General features: G+C 51.1%; 2 protein-coding genes across 6 annotated transcripts; both read left to right on the forward strand.

Moving 5' to 3' along the window:
• The first annotated feature begins 598 nt into the window (after positions 1-598).
• nox5 (NADPH oxidase, EF-hand calcium binding domain 5) lies at positions 599-8324 on the forward strand. Its single transcript, XM_047034400.1, has 15 exons — positions 599-718; positions 864-1014; positions 1408-1618; positions 1860-2097; positions 3000-3153; positions 3456-3628; positions 4594-4776; positions 4914-5046; positions 5345-5487; positions 6094-6138; positions 6318-6442; positions 6678-6762; positions 6946-7045; positions 7160-7326; positions 7832-8324. Exons 1-15 carry the CDS (start codon positions 599-601, stop codon positions 7961-7963), a joined length of 2160 nt encoding a protein of 719 aa, XP_046890356.1. The 3' UTR covers positions 7964-8324.
• A 735-nt stretch (positions 8325-9059) lies between these two features.
• On the forward strand, positions 9060-21895 carry ambra1b (autophagy/beclin-1 regulator 1b). 5 transcript variants are annotated; one of them, XM_047033589.1, is made up of 20 exons: positions 9060-9157; positions 9291-9404; positions 11291-11527; positions 12299-12357; positions 12597-12780; positions 13097-13269; positions 13384-13450; positions 14217-15757; positions 15930-16016; positions 16139-16324; positions 16618-16698; positions 16844-16944; positions 17135-17245; positions 17477-17665; positions 17836-17990; positions 19052-19191; positions 19581-19688; positions 20426-20616; positions 20897-21043; positions 21296-21895. In XM_047033589.1, the coding sequence occupies exons 3-20, from the start codon at positions 11396-11398 to the stop codon at positions 21874-21876; spliced, it is 4233 nt and encodes a 1410-aa protein (XP_046889545.1). In that variant the 5' UTR covers positions 9060-9157; positions 9291-9404; positions 11291-11395; the 3' UTR covers positions 21877-21895. The 5 variants fall into 5 exon arrangements, with proteins under 5 accessions (XP_046889545.1, XP_046889543.1, XP_046889547.1 ...); XM_047033587.1 differs by having other exon boundaries at positions 9072-9404; XM_047033591.1 differs by having other exon boundaries at positions 9072-9404; positions 20900-21043.
• The last annotated feature ends 1828 nt before the right edge of the window (positions 21896-23723 follow it).

The following is a 23723-nucleotide window of genomic DNA, read 5'->3' on the forward strand; positions in this document are numbered from 1 at the left end:
TTTCCAACAGCAAATTTGAAAAGTGTTTAACATCAGGAGTGTCCATTTAACTCCTTCAATGTAAATGATAGATCCACTCTTATGAGGTAATGCAGTAAATGATAGATCCACTCTTATGAGGTAATGCAGTAAATGATAGATCCACTCTTATGAGGTAATGCAGTAAATGATAGATCCACTCTTATGAGGTAATGCAGTAAATGATAGATCCACTCTTATGAGGTAATGCAGTAAATGATAGATCCACTCTTATGAGGTAATGCAGTAAATGATAGATCCACTCTTATGAGGTAATGCAGTAAATGATAGATCCACTCTTATGAGGTAATGCAGTAAATGATAGATCCACTCTTATGAGGTAATGCAGTGAGTATTCCAGCTAAATCTCAAACAGAATTGTGGGACACTAACCATACTCAACTCTAGTATGTAAAAAAACATAAACATCAAATACTGTACAATACTTCATGACAAATACTATACAACCACCACCCTTGTGTTTAGTACTTCCATCCCCGATGGTTGCATTATAGAGTTCATCCAGTGTGTCCGTGTATTCTTCTTGTGTGGTGGTCTTCAGAACCAGCACACCAGCACCATGAGCCTGGACGATGATGCCAGCTGGCTAGAATGGGTCACCAAGCAGTTTGAAAGCATCGCCGGGGACGACAAAGAGATAGACCTGGAAGAGTTTAAAACTGCTCTCAAAGTCAAAGAGGTGCGAGAGAAGGGTCCCGAATGCCCTGGAGGGAGGAACAGGCTGGGGAAATGGTGTTTCTGTTCAAATAAAACACAAATGGTAAAGATATGAACTGTTGAGTGTTGGAGTGTGAGAGGTTTTCCTGATCTCTACTGTTGCACAGTCTTTCTTTGCAGAGCGGTTCTTCGCCCTGTTTGACGCTGACGGCAGCGGCTCCATCAGCCTGGACGAGCTCCTCAAGGCTCTGGACCTGCTCATCCACGGCAGCGAGACCGACAAGCTCAAGTTCCTGTTCCAGGTGTACGACGTGGATGGTACACCTGGCCTCCAGCACCCAGACACACAGCACCCAGACACACAGCACCCAGACACACAGATGTAGCCGGTGTGTGGTGAAACTCCTCACTCCTCAAGTATGTAACAGGCCACCCGCGTCAACGAATTGCTAGCTTTTCGTTGGCGTAGTTGGTAGTGGTGGCGCTTGGGAAGTCAGAGGTGGTAAGTTTGACTCCCTGTGGGAGCGGACGGAGGCCCGTATACCTCTGACGGAACCTGCTAGACCACGTCTGTTACACAGACACACAGCACCCAGACACACAGCACCCAGACACACAGACACAGAACAACCAGACACACAGCACCCAGACACAGCAAACTGGGGCGTGCGCAGAAATCTATTGAAGTCTGTGATGACCTCTGACCTCCAGGCAGCGGCTCTATCGACCCTGACGAGCTGCGTACGGTGCTGAAGTCATGCCTGCGCGAGAGCGCCATCTCCCTGCCGGAGGAGAAGCTGGACGACCTGACGCTGGCGCTGTTCGAGTCGGCCGACAAGGACAACAGCGGCTCCATCACCTTCGAAGAGCTCAAGGCCGAGTTGGAGACTTTCCCAGAAGTCATGGAGAACCTCACCATCAGGTGAGAGCGTACACACACACACTTACACACACGTACACACACGTACACACACACGTACACACACAGGCTGGCACACGCTCTCTCTCACCCATCTGCTCTCCGCCGCACACTGTCCCTCTACCCATCTCTCCTCTCAGCTATCTCCTCTCCCTCCCTCCCCCCAGCTCTCCTCTCACCTATCTCCTCTCCCTCCCTCCCCCCAGCTCTCCTCTCACCTATCTCCTCTCCCTCCCTCCCCCAGTGCTGCTAACTGGCTGAAGCCTCCACAGCAGGAGCAGAAGAAGAGGAAGCCCCCTCGGTACCTTACCCCAGCCTACTGGCAGAACAACAGCCGCAAGCTGCTCTTCCTGTGTGGCTACTCCTGCCTCAACTTCCTGCTCTTCATGGTGGCCATGCTGCACAACAGCCATGGCGGGCCCTGGTACATGGTGGCCAAGGGCTGTGGGCAGTGCCTCAACTTCAACTGCACCTTCGTCATGGTGAGATGAGGGGTGAGATAGGGGGAGTGGGGTGGGGGGGAGGGATGGGGTGGTGGTGGTGTTGGCAGAGGGCAGACTAAAAGGGCCTGTTGGTGTGAAGTCCATATTAGCATCTCACAGCATGGTATGCAGCTGGTCTTGGGTTCTAAACCCTTGTAGCAGTATGAGCTAAGTACGTGGGGTTAGTCAATATGCTGAGAATAAATATTTTGTTTGTTTTGAAGAGGCCTGTCCTTAACCAATGATCAGTTAACAATATTTAAAGATTACAACCAATGATTACTTTAATACTCTTTGGAATGCTCTGAATATACTAAACAATGTTTGAACTATACCCTGCTATATAAGCTCATGAGAACATGGAACGTCAGGGCCATTTCTAGGAGCCCTATCTAAAGCCCAAACAAAAGCTATCTAGCAAGCGGCGTCCTCTTTCTGTGCTTGTGAAGGCTGTGTTGATTATCATCCCCCTGGCGTTTCTTGTGAGTAAAAACCCCCATATTGTGATCCTATTTAACAGCCCTTCATCAGTAAAAACCCCCATATTGTGATCCTATTTAACAGCCCTTCATCAGTAAAAACCCCCATATTGTGATCCTATTTAACAGCCCTTCATTGCTGTATTCTTGGCCCAGTCTTCTGAGATGCTCAACTTGAGTGTATCAGACACCTGCACCTTACAGATCTGTCATAAATACTCATAATAATTTGTCTTGAACTTGTACTTGGCGATCCACTTCATTGACTTGGTACTTTTGGGTACTAATACTTCTTCAGTTTCTAGCAGGCTTTGTGTCATTTGTGATCCTGGATGATTCACGTGTGTGTGTGTGTGTATATATGTGTGGGTGTGTGTGTGCTTGTGTATATATATGTGTATGTGTGTGTATATGTGTGTGTAGGTGCTCATGCTGCGGCGCTGTATGACCTGGCTGAGGGCCACATGGGTGGTCAGAGTGCTCCCTCTGGACCAGAACATCCTGCTGCACCAGATGGTGGGCTACGCCATCCTCTCCTTCACCCTGGTTCACACCATGGCACACACCATGAACTTCAGTAGGCCTCACACTCCCAAACACTCACTACACACATTGTGTAGTGTGGTTATGAGACAATATGCAATAGTTAGGAACTGCTTGTTTATTCTGTGGGAATACTTTACATATGACATGAGGTCATTTCCCAATGACAATGTTTTTCTCATGTAGCCGTCAAAACTGTTCGAATGACTGACCCTCTCTCATTTTCTTTCTTCACAACTTCTCTCCTTCCCTCCTACCATCCTTCTCTTCTTCACTCCTACCCTCTTCTCTCCTCTCTTTACCTACCCTCGCTCCTCCATCCCTGTCCTCTGCCAGTCAGCCTGTCTCAGAGCAGCAGCTTCAGCCTGTGGGAGTACCTGTTGACCACTCGCCCGGGGGTGGGCTGGGTGCAGGGCACAGCCTCGCTGACCGGCCTGCTGCTGCAGATCTTCATCTGCCTCATGGTGTTCTGCTCCAGCACCTTCGTACGGCGCAGCGGACACTTTGAAGTAGGTGTTCAGACAGGAAGTGGAACCAGGATGACCAATAAATCAATAAAATAAGCAAATTTTTAGCAACTACACTGCCCATTTCTCGTTACATTTTAATTCAGATGCTGATTTACATGTACTGTTTAGCTGAAATATGAATTGTAAAAACTTACAACAATGGCGGTCAAAGGATTCTGTTCTCTTGTTGGTCACGGCAACCCCGCCCCCGCCCCTGACTCAAGCAGTTCTTAATACGGACCAATCACAGCCAAGGGGTATCCGTAAAATGACGGACGGATAGTCAGGAAAATCAGGAGGTGCACGCAGAGCTCTGCGAGGGGCTCGGAGAGGGCACGGAGAGGGAGTTCCTTGACGGAGAGGGCGTTCCCTGTGTGCATGTCCGTAAAAACGCAGAAGTATAAATTGGCCTTGAGAGTTGGCCGCTCTGCGTATTGCGGACGGGAGGTGCAAACGCAGACATATGTATGCGTTTCTAAATTTACCCAGGCTAGCTTATGATGAGTCTATCAGCCGCACAAGTGCCTTTACTGTAGATTATTAATATTGAAATGACTTAGTTTTGTTTATAGTGATATATTGGGGGGAACACATCATATTTTCCCCAGAATTTGGGGCATGTGTTTCCCCATCCCCCTTCTGATCTCCTCCCGTGGATCAGAGACAGCGACGGACTGGGCGGGAAAAATGGCCCAAGTTACTGTCAGACGCGCCCACTCAGTACAGGGCACGTTGCCCACTCAGTACAGGGCACGTTGCCCACTCAGTACAGGGCACGTATCAACCAGTCAGTGGCCTACATGGAAAAATACCCATACACTTAACATTATTTTGGATGATTACAAAGAAATGACATCATATATGTTTTTTTTATTTTTATAACATTTGGTCAGCCCATCGGGAATTCCCCTGGTATCCCCGATGGCCAGTTGGCCCCTGATCAGAGATCGCTGCTGTTCCTCCAGGTGTTCTACTGGTCCCACCTGTCCTATGTGTGGGTGTGGACTCTGCTGGTAATCCACTGCGCCAACTTCTGGAAGTGGTTTTTGGTTCCGGGCGTGGCCTTTCTGCTGGAGAAGCTGGTGGGCGTGGCCGTGTCTCACATGGGTGGGCTCTACATCATCGAGGTCAACCTGCTACCCTCCAAGGTACCCCTGAATCTGACCCTGGATCCACACACACTCAGTTGCACTTTGTTGTGTTTTTGTAATGGCGCTAATCTGGTTCTGTTCAGAATATTTGGGTGGATATTCTAAATGTCACATTGTCATGTTTGGTTCTGCAGGTGACTCATCTGGTGATCAAACGGCCGCAGTTCTTCCACTTCAAGCCGGGAGACTACGTCTACATCAACATCCCCGACATCGCCAAGTACGAGTGGCACCCTTTTACCATCAGCAGCGCCCCGGAACAGTCAGGTAGATGAACCTGGAACACCTGATGTCTTCAGAGCTGCCCTTTCAAGGCTTCCTTCTTGGCTTCACCACAGATTCAGTTCACACATCACAGGGGATCGTTTGTCTCCATGTTTGAAGACGGTCTGAAGAGACTGTTTATTGAACAACACTACAGCAACATCTTTGTTCCAGTCACCACATATAGCAGCCTCTTGTAGGAATACATCAGGATGTACCGATGTGGCTGTTGCTCCCTGTGTACAGTTTGATTGTGAGACGTGTCATCCATAAGCAGCACGTCGCATGTTTCCCCTCACAGACACTCTCTGGTTGCACATCCGTTCGATGGGCCAGTGGACCAACCGCCTGTTTGAGTACTTCAGACAGCCAGAGAGTGACGTCCTCGGCACCAAGAGACTCAGCACCAGCCTGAAGAACCGACAATGCCAGAGGAAGACCCAGGTTCAGCATGAACACACACACACCAACATACACACACTGCACAAATATATTTAGATGTATTCCCTATCTCTGGTACTCACTGTTTCAATCTCACTTCTTTATTGACTCAGTAAATGTGACAGACAACCTTGCCTGGCCAAATGTTATATCTGTAATACATCTGCAAATGCATCATTTGAATTCTGTAACAGTGGGACTTGGCCGACCGATTGAATATTCTTCCAGGAAGAGCTGTTCAAATCAGCATGCTGGAACGGAACCGTGGCTTCCAGTGAAGATGAGGACATAGAACTGACCATGTATCGATCAAATGGGACCAAACCTGGACCAGAGCCAGAGCCAGACAAAGTACCAGGGCCAGGACCAGGGCCAGAGCCAGACAAAGTACCAGGGCCAGGACCAGGACCAGGACCAGGGCCAGGACCAGGGCCAGGGCCAGGGCCAGGGCCAGGACCAGAGCCCAATCAGGACCAGCTGGACATGGCTGAGAGAGGGGAAGGTGCCCCAAGTAGAGAGGTGGGGGCTTGTTTTTAAAGCTCAAGCTTTGGCCTCTTGGATGGATATGGTTGTTGTTGTGATCATTCTGGTTCTCCTTTCAACCCACAGGCCTCTGCCAAGATGAGTGACAACCACAGGTTCAGTAACATTAAGGTAGGCCAGTCTCCACCAGACCATCAAGCTACAGTACACTTCAGGAAATAATCAAGTATATCTGCAACTGATAAGTAATGATTGTCTGAATATTCACAAGATGCATAAGTGTCATTGATATATGAACACGTGAATTGATATGTAGATGCCCTTTAACTGTGTGTGTGTGTGTGTGTCAGTGCTATCTGGATGGGCCGTATGGGACTCCGACCAGACAGATCTTTGCTTCTGAACATGCTGTGTTGATCGGGGCTGGCATTGGGATCACACCCTTCGCCTCCATCCTGCAGAGCATCATGTACCGGTAAAGCATTTTGAACCATGAGAGTGGTTTTACATATATTAAACACTCTCAATCACAGTCTGTATGAATCACAACTGAAACAAAGGAGTGTCACGGGAAAAAGGTGTCATCTCAAAATGACGTGAATGTCCTAGTACAGGGTTGGCCACCCCTGTCCTGGTACTGTGTACTAAATGATAGCAGTTAGTTAACAGCTGGTCGTGAAGTGAATGTTTCCGTATCAACACGTTGGCAGCTACCGCATGAGGAAACAGAACTGTCCTAGCTGCAGCTACTCCTGGTGTGAGAACATCAAGGACAACGACATGGTGCTGAGGAAGGTATGTCCTTCCATTCCGTCTGTTCTTAGGGTTACTACTATAGTGCTTTGACTGCAAGAAAGACAACAAATACTATGTAGTATTATTATTATTATCCTGTTTCTGGTCAGGAGCTCTGCTGGAGGTCTGCTGAAGAGACACTACAGTCTAGATCATTTTGGACCTTTTGTATATTTTGATAAGGTTGACTTCATCTGGATAAACCGTGACCAGAAGTGCTTTGAGTGGTTTGTTAGTCTGCTGACCAAACTGGAGATGGACCAGGCTGACGAGGAACCAGAAGGTGAGACAGAAACTGTGATGCAAATAGGAATATAGAAACATCATGTCAGAGATGTATACACCTCGCCTTTGCTGTGTGTCTGTGCAAGTCTCCTCTGGTCCTGCTTGTGTTCAGGACGCTTCTTGGAGATGCATATGTACATGACTTCAGCCCTGAGCAAGAACGATATGAAAGCTATCGGCCTGCAGATGGCGCTAGACCTGCTGGCCAAGAAGGAGAAGAGGGACTCCATCACAGGCCTGCGGACACGCACCCAGCCTGGGAGGCCTGAGTGGGGCAAGGTGAGGGGGCCTGAGGGGGGCAAGGTGAGGGGGGCAAGGTGAAGGGGGCCTGAGGGGGGCAAGGTGAGGGGGGCAAGGTGAGGGGGCCTGAGGGGGGCAAGGTGAGGGGGGCCTGAGGGGGGCAAGGTGAGGGGGGCCTGAGGGGGGCAAGGTGAGGGGGGCCTGAGGGGGGCAAGGTGAGGGGGGCAAGGTGAGGGGGCCTGAGGGGGGCAAGGTGAGGGGGGCCTGAGGGGGGCAAGGTGAGGGGGCCTGAGGGGGGCAAGGTGAGGGGGGCCTGAGGGGGGCAAGGTGAGGGGGCCAGGAACGTCATCTATTGGTTTATTGGGGAAGTTTGATAAACGGATTGAATATATAAACTTGCAGTGGATCGCAGAGGGAGAGGTCTTCCCTTTTGTAAATAGTCCTGAACATGTTCAATAGTCCTGAACATGTTCAATAGTCCTGAACATGTTGGACTGGATGTTCCGAGCAGCGTCTTCAGATGTGTGTCTGCGCTGCACCGCAGGTGTTCCAGAAAGTGGCGGAGGAGAAGAAAGGCAAGGTGCACGTGTTCTACTGTGGTTCTCCAGCTCTGGCCAAAATCATCAAGGCCCAGTGTGAGAACTTTGGGTTCCACTTCTACAAGGAGAACTTCTGAGTGGCCTGCTCTCCTCTCCCCTAGCTCTCAGTCTTGCTCTCACAGACTCACCCTCGTGTTCGTTACAGATTAGTATTGTGCATGTGATGATCGCTCTTTCTACATGTGGTGTCTTCAAGCTCTTCAAACTGTACTATGCCAGAATATAGTGTGTGTGCATATGTGTGTGTATGGGTTTGTGTTTATGAATGTTGTTCCAGAATGCATACACGTGTGCATGATTTGGGATATCTGCCTTCAAACTATAATGCCTGCCTTTTCTTTGTGTCTGTTTTGTCACATTTTAACTCTTAACCGCTTAGGAACTAGACGTAAGCAATTTCTGGTATTTGCTTGTTGTATTGCTGTTGTTGCAAATGGATCTGACGTACATTTACAGTGATATTTCTGTTCAAATGTTTTATGGTAGATGCTACAGTATATGCATTTTCAGTAGCATTGCGGTTTAATTAGACATATATACACAGTTAAACTTATAATTATTGATATTGAATTAATATTGATTTCTGTGTGATGTTTTTAATAGATCAAATTGATATCTATAAATTTAAATCATTGTCTAGCAGGTTGTTGTAAAATAACATTTATGTTTGTAATAACATTTACAAGTATAGTTAATCACTATTCAATGTTCTTTCACGTAACACCACTGTTTATTCTACAAACCTAGAAACGTCAACCTCAATTTATCTGCACTTATGTATGTAATTCTCCGTAATATTTTTCGCGACAGGAATATGTTGTAATAAACTGAAAACGATATAAAGCAGAATCCAAGTAAATGTCGCGTCTTTACTTCCTGGCTTACTAAGTCCCGTTTAAATCACTATGATGTCAAGGCTAATATGGAGCTAACCTTCTTGGGTTAATGGCAATTGGAGGTCATTTATGTTTCTCTACTATATAGTTATCTCTATATATTTCAATCGGTACAGGTCACACATTGCCGACAGAGGTTAATTTGAATCCATTGACTCCAGTCATCTAGTTTTATCTACGTGACACAAACAGTGGGCTAGTCTTTTCTCTTTTTAGGAGGGCGGCATGAGTCCTAGGCCTTTTTGAAAACATCGACTTGTTCTGTTTTCGATTGGTCTCTATCTGGGCTCTGTTGTTTTGACTGCCTGCCTGTTTGGACCGTTTCCTGATCTGGGAAGCTAGCTAGTTAGCAAGCTAGTTACGCAGTACACTGGGGTAGCTATCATAACGCATTAGCTGCATACCTCACGGAAAACATTTATATCGTATTTTACAGATAATATGAATGTTAAAATTTGTAATGACCTTAGATTGTTAATAGGTATTCATATTTGTACATCAATTCTAGGTAGTGAGTAACTTGCCGTAGCCGTCTATATTTTTGCTAGCAAGCTAGCTGTCCAGCTAGCCTTGACGGGTACGCCTATGATGTCAAATATCAAGAGAAATTCAAGAAAGAAAGGTAGGCCGTGCCCTTCTGACTGGCAAACCAGCGGTTAATTTAACAATCTCATGATTTTCCATTCACATAGCTAGCTGATGTCATTTTATTTTTGCTCTCAAAATGTCTATGTAGTTTTATAGCTAGGTCGTTAGCCAGTGCTTGTATATCCGGGCTCAGGCTGGCAAGATTCGGCAGTACTATCAGGGTAGCTAGCTAGCTAGCTAGTACTGGCACTGCGCTAGCTGAGTTTTGTATTGGCTGGTTACCAAGTTGAGCGGGATAACGTGGCTAGCTAACGTTAGTTGTTTTTCTGGTTTGGTTTAACCTTTCTTGTAAGTTTTCTTAATATGTGTGCTTGCAAAATTACATCAGTTTTTCAATTTTTTATCACTGAAATAAACAATTTGACTGGTTAGCTGGACCGCTAAAGGGTTGACTTGGCTGATCTTTGTCTATCGAAGTGACATGTTGGTAATCAGTCTCTAGCTGCTTGGCTACTGTAGCATTTTTCTAACCAGCTTGCTAGCTATTCTCTAACGTTGGCTACATTTGTTTATTTGGCTAGTTAACTTGTTATTGCCATGGACCCCTTTCACCAACGATGCATTGTTACTTACCTATCAAACTAACAAGATGACTAATCTTTAGCTATCTGTTAGTTAACTACGGTAGAGAACATATCTTAAAAGAAAATATTTGACTCAAATTACGATCGGATGGTTTCTTGAGTTGTTAGATAGCACTAGTACCAATGTAGCTAAAACACAGAAGGCTGTATTTCTCACTCTCATGACTAATTACTTAAAGTATGTAGGCGTTAAGCTAACACGTTTGTAAACTTTCAGTCATGACGAAAACAGTCATCAGCCTGTCTTTAGGCTAGCTACTTGGTAAACATATTGACCTCTCGTGTGGCCTTAGGTGGTGTATTTGTTTTTGTTAAAACTGCATACGAATCTCTACCCTTGTAATGTCAACGTTTAAATGGGGTATCATCGTAAAATATATCTCTCTAATCTGGATAGCTTCGTTTGATCAATGTTCCCCCTGTTCTAGGTAGGCTTTTTTAGTCTGCCCTGAAAGCTGTGACGAGTAGAGTTAATAATTGTCAAAAAAATTCCTCCATACATCCCCAATCCCATTTTTTATTTGAATTAACGTAGAGATAATTAAAAAAACGAGTAAAAACCAAGGACAAGGCTGTTCAGCCGTGCCTCACAAATGTTCTGGAAACAAGGTTATGAAAGTTCAAGAGCACAATGATCCTTTTTGGATGTCTGTCTGTCTTGGGATTGAAAATAGGACCCACCCATCGTGGTTTGAAAGTAATGTGCTAGGCTTGGCCATCCAAGAATTGTGGGCTCCCTGTTGACTGTTATGTTGTCGGTCATGAATGTAGGAAAATCTCTCTGGCGTTTTATAATGTCTTGACTTCCAACCCCCAGTTGCACAAAGCTTTTTAAGAGGGTGCTAACAGTTTCTCTCAGCCAATTAAGTGTGCAGCTGTGTTTTCATCCAATGTGGTGTTTTGCCAAACTGACCAAAATGCATCTGGATTTCAAAAGGCTCATGCAAAGTCTTAGGCAAGTATCCAGGCGTGTGGTGTCAAGTTCTGGCCGTGAGTGCACCACGTCACAGAGCTGCCTTCAGCTTACACCCCCCTTATGAAGGACGCAAGATATTTTAGAACCAATCTCTTAATAGCACCCCAGCTCACGTTAGGAGCCCTGCTGCTAGCTGTGAGTTAACGTAACAACTAGGCCGATCTGAAGCTCATAAACCACTGCTAACCCTGCCTTGTAGCTGACCGGGCCGCTCTGTCCCCTGTCCCCCCCGTGTCCCCCCCCGGTGTCCCCCCTGTCCCCCCCCCCCCCCCCCCCCCGTGTCCCCCCTGTGTCCCCCAGTATAGAGCTGTGCATGGCGAGCGAGGTGCAGCAGGAGTGACGGAGCGTCCAGTGTGAGCAGCCTGCTAGCAGCAGCGGTAGAGCCCCCCCCCCCCCGCCCCCGTCATGGCGTCCCGCCAGAGGAATGCCGTGTGCATCCTGGCCAGCCGTGAGCAAGGATCCCAGCTCTCTGGATCCCAGCGCCTCCTGCAGCAGCTGGTGGAGGAGAAGGTTCGCGGGATGAAGTGGCAGAGTCAGGTAACGCAAGACTGGGGGGGGGGGGGGGGGGGGGACGATGTGTGTGTGTGTGTGTCATGGTCCTCAACACCATGGTCCTTGTAAGGCTCTAGTCCCCAGCTCCTTGTGTCCTGGACACAGGGTCGGTGTTCAAGCCCATGCTTACAGCAGTGGCACACAGAGGAGTGCAGGGACAGAGGTTTCATTATCAGGTTTCTCCTATCCTTTCTTTGAAACGGCAATCTGACCCCCCTCGCTCCCCCTCCCACACAAACACACACACACACTTTTTATTTAGAAAATGATATTCAACAGCCGCATCCTTGGTTATAGAAAATAAATAAAAAGGTCCCTCCCACATGTGAAAACAAACCTTTGCCCCTTAGAGCAGAAGACCATGTGGAGGGAGGGGGGGGGGGGGTGGGGTGCAGCCTGCAGCCAGGCAGCATGCAGCAGGCTGTCAGCGCTGGAGGAACCAGCCCACTCCTCCACTCTCCTGTGGGCGTTCCAATCTGGGGCAGAGCCGTTGTCTTTAGGCCGTCACCGTGGCAACGCTGCCATGTGCACGGCTAAATTGTTACTACGTCGGCCTATTTCTGGGCGCGAGTATCTCAATGCTTAATAGGTGCTGAAACAATTAACAAGGATTGGATAAATCCTTTGAGGACCTGCTGGTTTGGAATGTGTGCCGTTCGTTTTGTCTCAATGGCTCTTTTGTGCGTGTGTGTATGTGTGTTTAAATTCACTTCCCCCTGTTTGAGGTCAGCCTGAGAAATGTCTGTGTTTGTGTAGAAAGTGGAGCTTCCAGACAGCCCTCGCTCCACGTTTCTCCTCGCCTTCAGCCCCGACCGGTAAGCCACCACAGGACCCTGAGCTGCATGGAGGGCATCATGACTAGTGTGTCTCACAGCACCACTAAACCAAGCAACACTGTTCATATCCCTCCTCCCCTCTCCTCCCCTCTCCTCCCCTCTCCTCCCCTCTCTTCCCCTCTCCTCCCCTCTCCTCTCCTCCCCTCTCCTCCCCTCTCCTCCCCTCTCTTCCCCTCTCCTCCCCTCTCCTCCCCTCTCCTCCCCTCTCCTCCCCACAGGACCTTGATGGCCTCCACCCACGTTAATCACAACATCTACATCACAGAAGTGAAGACTGGAAAGTGTCTGCATTCCCTGGTGGGGCACCGCCGCACCCCCTGGTGTGTGACCTTTCACCCCACCATCCCAGGGCTGCTGGCGTCAGGGTGCCTGGACGGGGAGGTCCGCATCTGGGACCTGCATGTGAGTGCTGCTGCGTTTACCAGCCCTGAACCCAGGTGCTCCTGTAGAACAGGGGTGGAGCTGTCCTTAGACATGGGGGGGACCTTTCCCCATCCACTTTTATTAAGAACATTATATTTTACGGCCTCCTCACTTGAGGCATCCTCAGTAAAAATGTTCTAGGTTAAAAATAAATACATAATAATACATTTTGTCCCACCCAGCTTTGACATCACAGCTACGTCTCTTATATAGAATGTTTCTCCAAGGCATCTCTCCCCCTGTGCCGACCTCTGTGCCAACCTTCCTAACACGTCTCCCCTCTGTGCCCACGCAGGGGGGCAGCGAGAGCTGGTTCACCGAGAGCAACGTGGCCATCGCCTCCCTGGCCTTCCACCCCACTGCCCAGCTCCTCCTCATCGCCACCAACAACGAGCTGCACTTCTGGGACTGGAGCAGACCGGAACCCTTCGCTGTGGTGAAGACTGGGAGTGAGACGGAGAGAGTCAGGTACATTTCCTCAGACGCTTTAGATGGTTGGATCACCGTTGCCTAGTGTGGATTTGATGGTGTTTGATGATTAGGATTTGAATAGACATTATTGAGGACGTGTTCTCTTTCCAGGTTGGTGAGGTTTGATCCGTTGGGGCACAATCTCCTGACAGCGATTGTCAATCCCTCCAACCAGCAGGTGAGTTCTCTCTGGTCCTGGGACATCTCTCTGGTCCTGCTAAACCTCTCTTGTCCTGCTACATCTCTCTTGTCCTGCTATATCTCTTGTCCTGCTACATCTCTCTGGTCCTGCGACATCTCTCTTGTCCTGCTAAACCTCTCTTGTCCTGCTACATCTCTCTTGTCCTGCTACATCTCTCTTGTCCTGCTACATCTCTCTTGTTCTGCTATATATCTCTTGTCCTGCTAAACCTCTCTTGTTCTGCTATATATCTCTTGTCCTGCTACATCTCTCTTGTTCTGCTATATATCTCTTGTCCTGCTACATCTCTCTTGTCCTGCTACATCTCCCTTGTCCTGCTATATCTCTTGTCCTGCTATATATCTCTTGTCCTGCCACATCTCTCTTGTCCTGCTTCATCTCCCTTGTCCTGCTATATCTCCCTTGTCCTGCTATATATCTCCCTTGTCCTGCTATATCTCTTGTCCTGCTATATATCTCTTGTCCTGCCACATCTCTCTTGTCCTGCTTCATCTCCCTTGTCCTGCTATATCTCCCTTGTCCTGCTATATATCTCCCTTGTCCTGCTACATCTCTCTTGTCCTGCTACATCTCTCTTGTCCTGCTACACCTCTCTTGTCCTGCTATATCTCTTGTCCTGCTACATCTGTCTTGTCCTGCTACACCTCTCTTGTCCTCCTACACCTCTCTTGTCCTGTTATATCTCTTGTAGCCACATTGAGTAACACCAACCTAACTAGCCATTGCCTTGCGTTTCCCCCAGAATGAAGATGACTCGGAGGTCCCTATGGACAGCGTGGAGATGCCCCACTTCCGCCAGCGCTCCTTCCTGCCCTCCCAGCCCGTACGCCGCACCCCCATCCTCCACAACTTCCTCCACATCCTGTCGTCTCGCTCCTCCGGGGCGCCGGCCGGCAGCGATCTCCCCCGACCCAGCGTGGAGGTCAGCAGTGAGGGCCCCAGCGCGCCCCTGGGCCAGTACCCTCCAACCCACGAGCGTGGGCCTCCCTACCCAGGGTGCACCCAGCACCTGGGCATGGTGTGCCTGTGCAACCGTTGCACTGCCAACCGCAGCCCCTCCCTGGGCGAGGGGCCCCCTCTCACCTCCTCCAGGGCCCCCCCGGAGCCCCCCCATGCCTCCACCTTCTCTTCGGCCCGGACTGAGCCCCGCCAGCCCTCTGAGAGACCCTCCGCCTTCACCTCCGTCTACTACGCCGGCGGCAGCTCCCTGCACCGTGCCATACCCACCCCGCACCTGGCCAGCCAGCCCCTCAGCCAGCCCTCCGCTCACGAGGCCTCCGGCCGCCTGCCAGGGCCCGACTGGACGCGCAGCCTGCTCAACATGCGCCCCGGCGCTGAGAGCGGCATGCTGCCTCCCAGGACCAGCTCCTCCTCCGTCAGCCTGCTGTCTGTGCTGCGCCAGCAGGACGGCTCGTCCCAATCCCCTGTCTACACGTCTGCCACGGAGGGCAGGGGTTTCCCCCCACAGGGCCCTGAACCCGCCCCTGGGGGCCCCAGCCAGAGGGCTGGTGGAGGGGCGGGCACCAGCAGCGGACATCACCCCTTCTGGGAGGGCGCGCGCAGCAACCCCGCCTCTTTCCGCAACGTGCTGCAGTGCAACCTGAGCCGCTACTTCATGGAGTTCGATCGCATGCAGGACCTGGAGTCTCCTCTGGGGGGCACTGCAGGCGTGGAGGGCAGCCAGGAGCAGACCCAGGAGCTGCTCAACAACAACATTGACCCTGAGAGGCCGTCATCCTCCTCTGCCTCCTCCTCACACTACCAGCCACCCCCTCCTCCTCCTCCTCCTCCTCCTCACAACTCAGAGAACCCCCCTCCCCCAAGCCCCCAGACCCACTCGTCCCGGGGACACCTGAACCGCTGCCGCGCCTGCCACAACCTGCTCACCTTCAACCACGACTCCCAGCGCTGGGAGCGCACCAGCCAGGCTGCCTCCACCTCCGCCTCCGCCCAGGAGCCCCCCTCCTGGCAGGCCCCCAGCCCGGCCTACGACGAGGGGGGCCAAGGGCCTCGGAGGGAGCCCCAGGCCCACGAGAGGAGGGCCCCGGCAGCGGAGCCGAGCGAACCATCCCCTGGGGGAGGCGCTGGGCCGGTGCCCTTCCCCATGGCTTCCTCTTCCCCCCAGCCAGGGGAGCAGACAGTGGGCCTGGTGTACAACCAGGAGACAGGCCAGTGGGAGAGGGTGTACAGGCAGGCAGCTTCCGGACGCCCTGCAGACACACCGCCTGAGGCCTTAAACCAGGAAATGCCTGTGGACAACCCAGACGAGGACTCTCTGAGGAGGTAGGCTTCACAGCCCAGAAGGAAACATCGATCTGCCACCGTGGGCGTTTTCTCAGACTTGTCATCGAGTTGAAATACCGTTTTTAATCTGGTTCCAAGGCTGTTTTTAGGTGCTAAAATGTCCTGTGATGTTTTAGAAGAGTGCTGCTGACTGTTGTGTCCTGTGTCTCAGGAGGCTGCTGGAGTCGTCTCTCCTTTCCCTGTCCCGCTACGACATGGGAGGCTCCAGAGACCACCCCATCTACCCCGACCCTGCCAGGTACGGCCCCCGGCACGGCCCCCGGCACGGCCCACAGCACGCCCTCTCTGTGTGTGTGTGTGTCTGGGAATGCTAGGTTCTGTATTCCAGCCCATTAACAGACGTGGTTCCTGGTTCTGCAGGTTGTCCCCTGCAGCCTACTACGCTCAGAGGATGATCCAGTACCTGTCCAGAAGAGACAGCATCCGCCAGCGCTCGCTGCGCTACCAGCAGAACCGCCTGAGGACCCTGTCATCCTCCTCGGACAGCCCGGCTGGTAACCCCTCCGCCGCCATGGAGAACAACGACGTGGACTTTGAGGAACTGGAGTGAGTCTTGATGTCCTGTCTTTATGTCCTGGTGTTCCACCTCCCATCTCATCTAAGGGAGTCTTCATAGAAGCTTTTTTATTAGATCCTGATTAGGGCTGTCACGATAACTACTTTCGTTGGCCGATATAACGTCCCAGAAATAATCGCGATGTATGAGATATTATAGTCTTGATAGAACCTCCTGTCTCTATTCTCTCCTGGCATTCCCCCTCCCTTCCCATCTCTTCTTGGACTACTGATGTTCGTCTTTGTCCTTAACTACCTTTTGTCTTGATGTTTGTGTCGTTTAGTGACAATGGAGACCGGACAAGGCACAGAACGCCTCGCAACGCCCGCATGTCCGCCCCCTCGCTGGGACGCTTCGTTCCCAGGTCTGTCATACATCAAGACTCCCTCAAAGGCTATATATACATATATATACAGTATATATATATATATATAATATAATATAATATATATATAAAATGTACTGAGAGTCGCTGTGCTCTAACTGTCTGTGTCCACTCCATCCTGAAGACGGTTCCTGCTTCCTGAGTACCTGCCATATGCTGGAATCTTCCATGAGAGAGGTCAGCCTGGCCTGGCCACACACTCCTCTGTCAACAGGGTCCTAGCAGGTACACGCCCTGTCCAGCACCACTCCACAGCTGTCCTCAGTACAGCCCTATCTGCTCTGCAGGTTTCACATCCGTGAACTGTCAGTAGTGTCCTCCCTCTGTGGTAGTATCAACTCCCTGCTGGTTAGGCTCGTGTGTTTTGATTGGTTGGACCTGGTTGCTGACCGCTATGGTTTGTCTGACCGGTCAGGTGCCTCCATCGGTGATGGCCAGTCCGCGGTCGCCAGCAATATTGCCAACACCACCTACCGGCTGCAGTGGTGGGACTTCACCAAGTTCGACCTCCCAGAGATCAGCAACGGTACAGGCAGACCTCCTTGCTCGAGCACGCCTTTTCTGCACACCTAGGCCATATTTGTTTCCACTTTTATTAATGTATTTGTACATCACAAGTTAATTTATCAGTAAGTTCACAAGTAGTTTTTTAGATGTATTTGTATTCTATTTATAGTTTACTAAATTATTATATTTCCTGTTGACCAAACTCTTACTTACTTTGTTGTACATGGTGGTCCTCCCTCCCTCCTCCTAGCCTCAGTCAACGTGCTGGTGCCAAACTGTAAGATCTACAACGATGCCAGCTGTGACATCTCTGCAGACGGCCAGCTCCTGGCGGTGTTCATCCCCAGCAGCCAGCGGGGTTTCCCCGACGAGGGCATCCTGGCCGTCTACTCCCTGGCCCCTCACAACCTGGGAGAGATGCTGTACACCAAGAGATTCGGTCAGTCAGCAACACCACCAGGAAGCCCTCATAAGTAGACCACGTCATTAGTCCGTTCAGATAACACTTAAGGTTAAGGTATTATTGGCTGTTTAGACAAATCCGATGGGTGTAGAATCCTGTTAGACTGCTGTGAGAGTGGGTGCTGATGATGTCCCGGTTGGTCCCAGGTCCCAACGCCATCTCCGTCAGCCTGTCTCCTATGGGCTGCTACGTCATGGTGGGGCTGGCCTCACGCAGAATCCTGCTGCACCCCTCCACTGACCACATGGTGGCGCAGGTGTTCAGGCTGCAGCAGCCCCACGGAGGAGAGACATCCATCAGGGTGAGGAGGGGAGGGGAGGGGAGGGGAGGGGAGGGGAGGGGAGGGGAGGGGAGGGGAGGGGAGGGGAGGGGAGGGGAGGGGAGGGGAGGGGAGGGGAGGGGAGGGGAGGGGAGGGGAGGGGAGGGTTGGTTAAGATGCAGTCCTGAGGGTGAAGCCCTCTGTGGTGAACAAAAGAAAAAGAAAGTACAAGGGACAAATAAAAAAAATACAATAAAAATATATATGTATAAACTAGTGCTGTCAAACGTTTAAAATATTGAATTGCATTAATGTCATCGTTAACTCGCGATTAATCGCAATTAATCACACATTTTTATCTATTGTAAATGTCCTTAGATTTCTTTTTATCAAATTATTTTTTCACATTTTAATGCTCTTATCAACATGGAGAAGTGGATCGGATTGCTCGGTGAAAATGATTTTTTAAAATTGGAAACAACATTGCAATCGCCTGGCTTTGACGAGGGGGCGGAGAATTCGCATCAGCTGTGTGCTTGGCCATCAAGTGGTATTTCAGACTGGACGTGCTGCGATGATAGCTCAGTTCACAACGACAAAACACACAGATCACTTTGGTCTTGTCAATGGAACCATTTGGCATCTTTTTAAAAGTAAACTTGCCATTCAGAATCTTATTGGCATCCATTTCGGAGTCTCGCGCTCGCCATCCACTCAAAATGTAACGTTACCCTACTACTCTTTAGCCGGCTCGCAAGCCCAAACAAGTGTGTGCGACGTGCCTGTTGTTTTGTTTCCGGTCTAACTAGATCTGGTGTGGTGTTGTAGTTTTTCTAACGTCAGTGGTTGTTACAACATCATGTGAAAAAAACTATGTTTGCTAGGCCAAAAGAACGTTAATTGCGCGATAAAAACATTGACGCTGTTAAAATGGGTTTGCGTTAACGCCGTTAATAACGCGTTAAACTGACAGCACTAGTATAAACATATAAACAACAGTAAGCAACTAAAGTATGAACACACAATATAAACACATAAGCAATGACAAACCAGTGAGGGTACGTTGTATTTCCTCTGACGTGTGTTTTGGTGGCCTTCCCTAGATGGTGTTTAATGTGGTGTACCCCATGGCCCCCGACCAGCGCAGACACGTCAGCATCAACTCAGCCAGATGGCTGCCGGCCCCGGGCATGGGCCTGGCCTACGGCACCAACAAAGGAGACCTGGTCATCTGCCGGCCAGTGTGAGTGTTCCCCTCTCAGGTCCACTTCATGCTCTGCTCCCTGTTCAGAGGCCTCAGACTCGGGTCCACTTCATGCTCTGCTCCCTGTTCAGAGGCCTCAGACTCAACAACCTGCTTTCCTGATGTGTTGGTGCTGAACCTGTCCTATAACGAGGGCGCGATCCGAGAGCTTTAAGATTTGCGTGCACAGGTTCCCCACACTGGAGCACAGTTCATGATTAGATTAGTTTAATTGTCATTTCAAGCAGGAAGCCGATGGAATGGCTGTGGTCAATTATCAGTTGCTAATAAGGTCACCGTCTGGATGATTGCTTGAAGGAATCCCGTCAGTGACAGTTCTGATTACAGCTTCGTCTCTGTGGAAACGAGTCATGATATGTGTTCCACAGGTTCTACCGCACCGACGGGGAGAGCCCTGCAGAACCCAGCACAGAACCCATATTCTCCGTCAACAACAGTGGGGGCACCAGCAGAACCCGCGGTACCGAGAGGCCAGGGTGAGAAGCCTTCATCCCCTCACGTCTGAGCCCTAGTCGCGTCTGAGCCCTGGTCACGTCTGAGCCCTGGTCACGTCTGAGCCCTGGTCACGTCTGAGCCCTGGTCACGTCTGAGCCCTGGTCACGTCAGAGCCCTGGTCACGTCTGAGCCCTGGTCACGTCTGAGCCCTAGTCACGTCTGAGCCCTAGTCACGTCTGAGCCCTAGTCACGTCAGAGCCCTGGTCACGTCTGAGCCCTGGTCACGTCTGAGCCCTGGTCACGTCTGAGCCCTGGTCACGTCTGAGCCCTGGTCACGTCTGAGCCCTGGTCACGTCTGAGCCCTGGTCACGTCTGAGCCCTGGTCACGTCTGAGCCCTGGTCACGTCTGAGCCCTGGTCACTCACGTCAATCTGGAACACTACCTGTGTGTGCATGTGTGTAGGAGCCAAAATGTGAGAATGTTAGTTAATGATCCCAAAGTTATAGTTCCATCATTTCTGGTCAGTGTAGGCCAATAAAACAAATGTCCAAACCAAATGCACATAAATTGAGTAATGATTGTCAAGGCTCCCTTTTAAGACATTGAGGGAGGTCATATGCAGTGGAGTGGTTGTGAGAGCAGTGTAACTTAAACCCTTTCTACGCCAGTAAACATTCCTTAAACAGGATCACTGTCCTGTCAGCCATGTCAAGCTGATGTCACGGAGCCCACAGCTCCTCTGGTTCACCCTGACCCCTCCTGTCTCCTCTGTCCCAGGCCTCCCAGCAGACCGGGCTGGAGACCGGACAGGGACATGGGCCTGATGAACGCCATCGGCCTGCAGCCCCGCCACCCCGCCCCCTCCGTCACCTCCCAGGGGACCCAGACGCCGGTGGTGCAGCTGCAGAATGCAGAGACCCAGACGGAGAGGGAGCTGGCCACCCCCAGCACCTCCCACGCCACACCTGGTGAGGGGCACAGTCACCTGCAGGGTCCAGAACCACATCCAGCAGGGATACATGGAGGGTGCAGGAGGAGGGTGCAGGCAGGGAGAGAAAAAACAGTGTTGGAATGTAATAGTAAAGGATGTATTCATTTAGCAGATGTGTTTATCCAAAGCGTCAGACAGCACAGAGAGGGGGAATACAAGCTGGGTCCTTGACCTGCAGTCACATGCTGCACCGCAGACCTGCAGCCTGCCAAGCACGGTAGGCTCACCACTGTGTTTCCTGTGTCTCTGGGGCTCAGCAGAGCCGCAACAGGAAGTGGCCTCCACCAGCGCCGGCACTGCAGGAACCCTGGAGCCACAAGGGAGCAGGGCCATGGATGGGACCCTGGGGGGCGGGACCCTGGGGGATGCCAGCACTGAGGCCAGCACCTCCACCGCCCACACTGGTAACCCCTCACCTGCTTGTCCTCCTGATAACCAGGGCTGCCTTCAGGCACTGGGGTTTACAGCTTCAAAGGGCCTAATCTGCAAAAGAAAAGGGGGCGGATCGGTGATGGATTCATGTAACGTAACTGTAATGGAATACATTAGTGATTTGTACAAATGTTGTTGTGAAAACTGTTTGTGTACTTAGAGCTTGTAAAGGAAGGATCTATGTTAGGGAAGGGTTTCCTCACGCCGTGTCCCTCCGCCCCCAGGTGACGCCCCGGAATACGCCGCCGGGGAGGACGCCCTGGCGAGGATCCGCCGGCTCATCGCCGAGGGCGGAATGACGGCGGTGGTGCAGCGTGAGCAGAGCACCACCATGGCCTCCATGGGAGGCTTCGGCAACAACATCATCGTCAGCCACCGCATCCACCGTGGCTCTCAGACCGGCACGGCACGCCCCCCCAGCGCCCCCCTGGACCCCCATGTCCCCAGCCCCTCCTCCTGCCCCCTCACCCTCACCATCACCCAGCCCCAGCCCAGCCAGACTCAGACCCTCCGCCTCACACTGGAGCACCCAGCCCTCTCAGAGGCCCCCATGTGGGGGCCCCCCGCCCTCTCGCGGCCCCAGCCCCCAGCGCTCCTCCCAGATGGGGCTGGGCCGGGCCTCGCCATGGGCATGGACAGCGTGTTTGAGGGAGGACGGGCGGACGCCGCTGACCCTGCTCCCTCCTCCCCCGGACTCTTCTCCCCCTCCTCCAGCTCTCACGCTGCCTCCCCCTCCTCCAGCAACCGCAACAACAACAACAACAGCAGCCGCAGTAGTTACCCTGGAGACCCCTACAGCAGGTAGCCCTGGGTCTGGTCTCAGCCCAGGACCAGGAGGGCTTCGCTACGAAGCAACACAGCAGGCGACAGACGGGTGATAGCGGCCCTGCTGTCTGCGACAGACTAGCGAGAGGCTCTGTGTTCGAACCAGAGCACCTCCTCAGCTGCTCCGACAAGCCTTATGTCTTCAGAAGGGGGACTTGACTGCAGGGTCTCCTCGACGTGACCCCCACCCAGCTGAGAGCCTTCAGCTCTCCCTCCTCTTCTATATGGGTGTGCACTTACACTGCACTTAATGGACCTAGTTGTTTGATCATTCCATGTCAGAAAGGGCTTCTACTTGAATCGTGCCAGCACCGAGGTCGGCCGCTGAGTCTGTCGGTCTTTTCTCCGTGCAGAGGCTTGACGAAACGAAGGCTGTTCCCTGTCAAGTGCCATGTATGTGGGTGTCTGGAATGAACAGTCTCTCCGTCACGGCCCCAGTTGGTGCCATGCAGATAGAAATGTGGTGCCATGCAGAGATCGGAAGAGAGAACAAATCAAATCAAGAGTGAACATTGTGTAAATGTAATATGATGATGACTGACAGAAGAACTCCTACTGTGTGAATCATGGGCCTGTTTGTGAGACCTTTCAGTTGAATCCACACCTCTTAGGACTTTCTACCACTGTTGTGGACTCTCCTCCCATGAGCCCGAGGTGACCAGCGCCTTGTGAGAGCCTGCCTGACCTCGGGGGGCTTCTGGCTCCTGCTACTACAGACTGTCACGCTGGGGGACGTCACGTTACATGGCTTATCAATCATTTCTGACTTTATTGATGATGAACTGTGCTGTTGTTTCGCTGCATGTTTTCAGTAATGCTGCGTTGGTCCCGACCACGGAACGCCACAGGACCGACATGCCTGGTGACATATGACATGCCTGGTGACATGTGACATGCCTGGTGACATGTAGAAATAAAGGAGGGATCCAGCCAGCTGTTAAAGCTTGAGGGAAGGCGGGGGGGTGGGTCTGCTAGGTGGTACCCGGTGAGGGTGGAGGGGGGCCGGTGAGGGTGGAGGGGGGGTGGAGGAGGGCGTTTCTGAGGCGGATCCTTGTCAGTCGTCTCACACCTGGCACCGACACACCCTGAGAGGAGGCGCTTGTGTGGGGCTGCTTGGGACTGTGCCTGTGTGTGCGTCTGTGTTCCAGAGTGTTGGCGTGGGGCAGACAGCTGGTGTATGTAGCATCTTTCTCTAGTTAACTCTGCTCTTAAACGGTGTGATTTGGTGCATTGCGCACTCCGGGGAGAGAGAGCTTGGATTGTAATCTCAACCTGCCCTCGCTCGCCCACCTAACCCCTCAGCTAAACTAGGAAATGAGAAACCAAACTTGAATTCTTGGTCATCATATATTTTTTTGATGGAGTTTTGTAAAGTCAAAGGCTCTTCGTAGCCTGTTGTGACAGAGTGTCCTTAGCATATCATTTCAACACCAAGCCCCAAAACCAAGCTTACACAGGATAACTAAATATCCTGCATTCTTACTTTGTTTTTTATTATGACTAAACCCATACAGCTATAGCTATTCCACATTTTAATCGCTTTGTAGGTTCTTTCTTGATAGAGTTGTTGTGTGCGCGTATGTGTGTGTGTGTGTGTGTGCTGAGGGGTAGAGAACAGGACCTATGAGAGGGAAGAGAGAGGGCAGACTGTGTGTGTGTTGTCTGGTTTGAAGATGTGCAGTGAGTCCTTGTGGGGCTGGAAGAGAGCTTGTTACTGCATCATGTCACAACTGTCTCAGTGGGTAGAAGAAAGTCTAAATGCCCGGCAGGTGGAAAAAAAAAACGTTGAATTATCTGAATGCTCCTCCTGGCTTTACTTGATTAATG

This window comes from Hypomesus transpacificus, chromosome 14 (assembly GCF_021917145.1).
Source record: "Hypomesus transpacificus isolate Combined female chromosome 14, fHypTra1, whole genome shotgun sequence".
Lineage (NCBI taxonomy): Eukaryota > Metazoa > Chordata > Actinopteri > Osmeriformes > Osmeridae > Hypomesus > Hypomesus transpacificus.

Coding starts and splice junctions, on each gene's coding strand:
- nox5 (XM_047034400.1), top strand. CDS start 599: ATGAGCCTGGACGATGATGCCAGCTGGCTAGAATGGGTCACCAAGCAG. Junction 1,619..1,859: donor ATGGAGAACCTCACCATCAG/GTGAGAGCGTAC, acceptor TCCCTCCCCCAG/TGCTGCTAACTGGCTGAAGC. Junction 4,777..4,913: donor TCAACCTGCTACCCTCCAAG/GTACCCCTGAAT, acceptor TTGGTTCTGCAG/GTGACTCATCTGGTGATCAA.
- ambra1b (XM_047033589.1), top strand. CDS start 11,396: ATGGCGTCCCGCCAGAGGAATGCCGTGTGCATCCTGGCCAGCCGTGAG. Junction 16,325..16,617: donor GTGGACTTTGAGGAACTGGA/GTGAGTCTTGAT, acceptor TGTGTCGTTTAG/TGACAATGGAGACCGGACAA. Junction 20,617..20,896: donor CACCTCCCACGCCACACCTG/GTGAGGGGCACA, acceptor TCTGGGGCTCAG/CAGAGCCGCAACAGGAAGTG.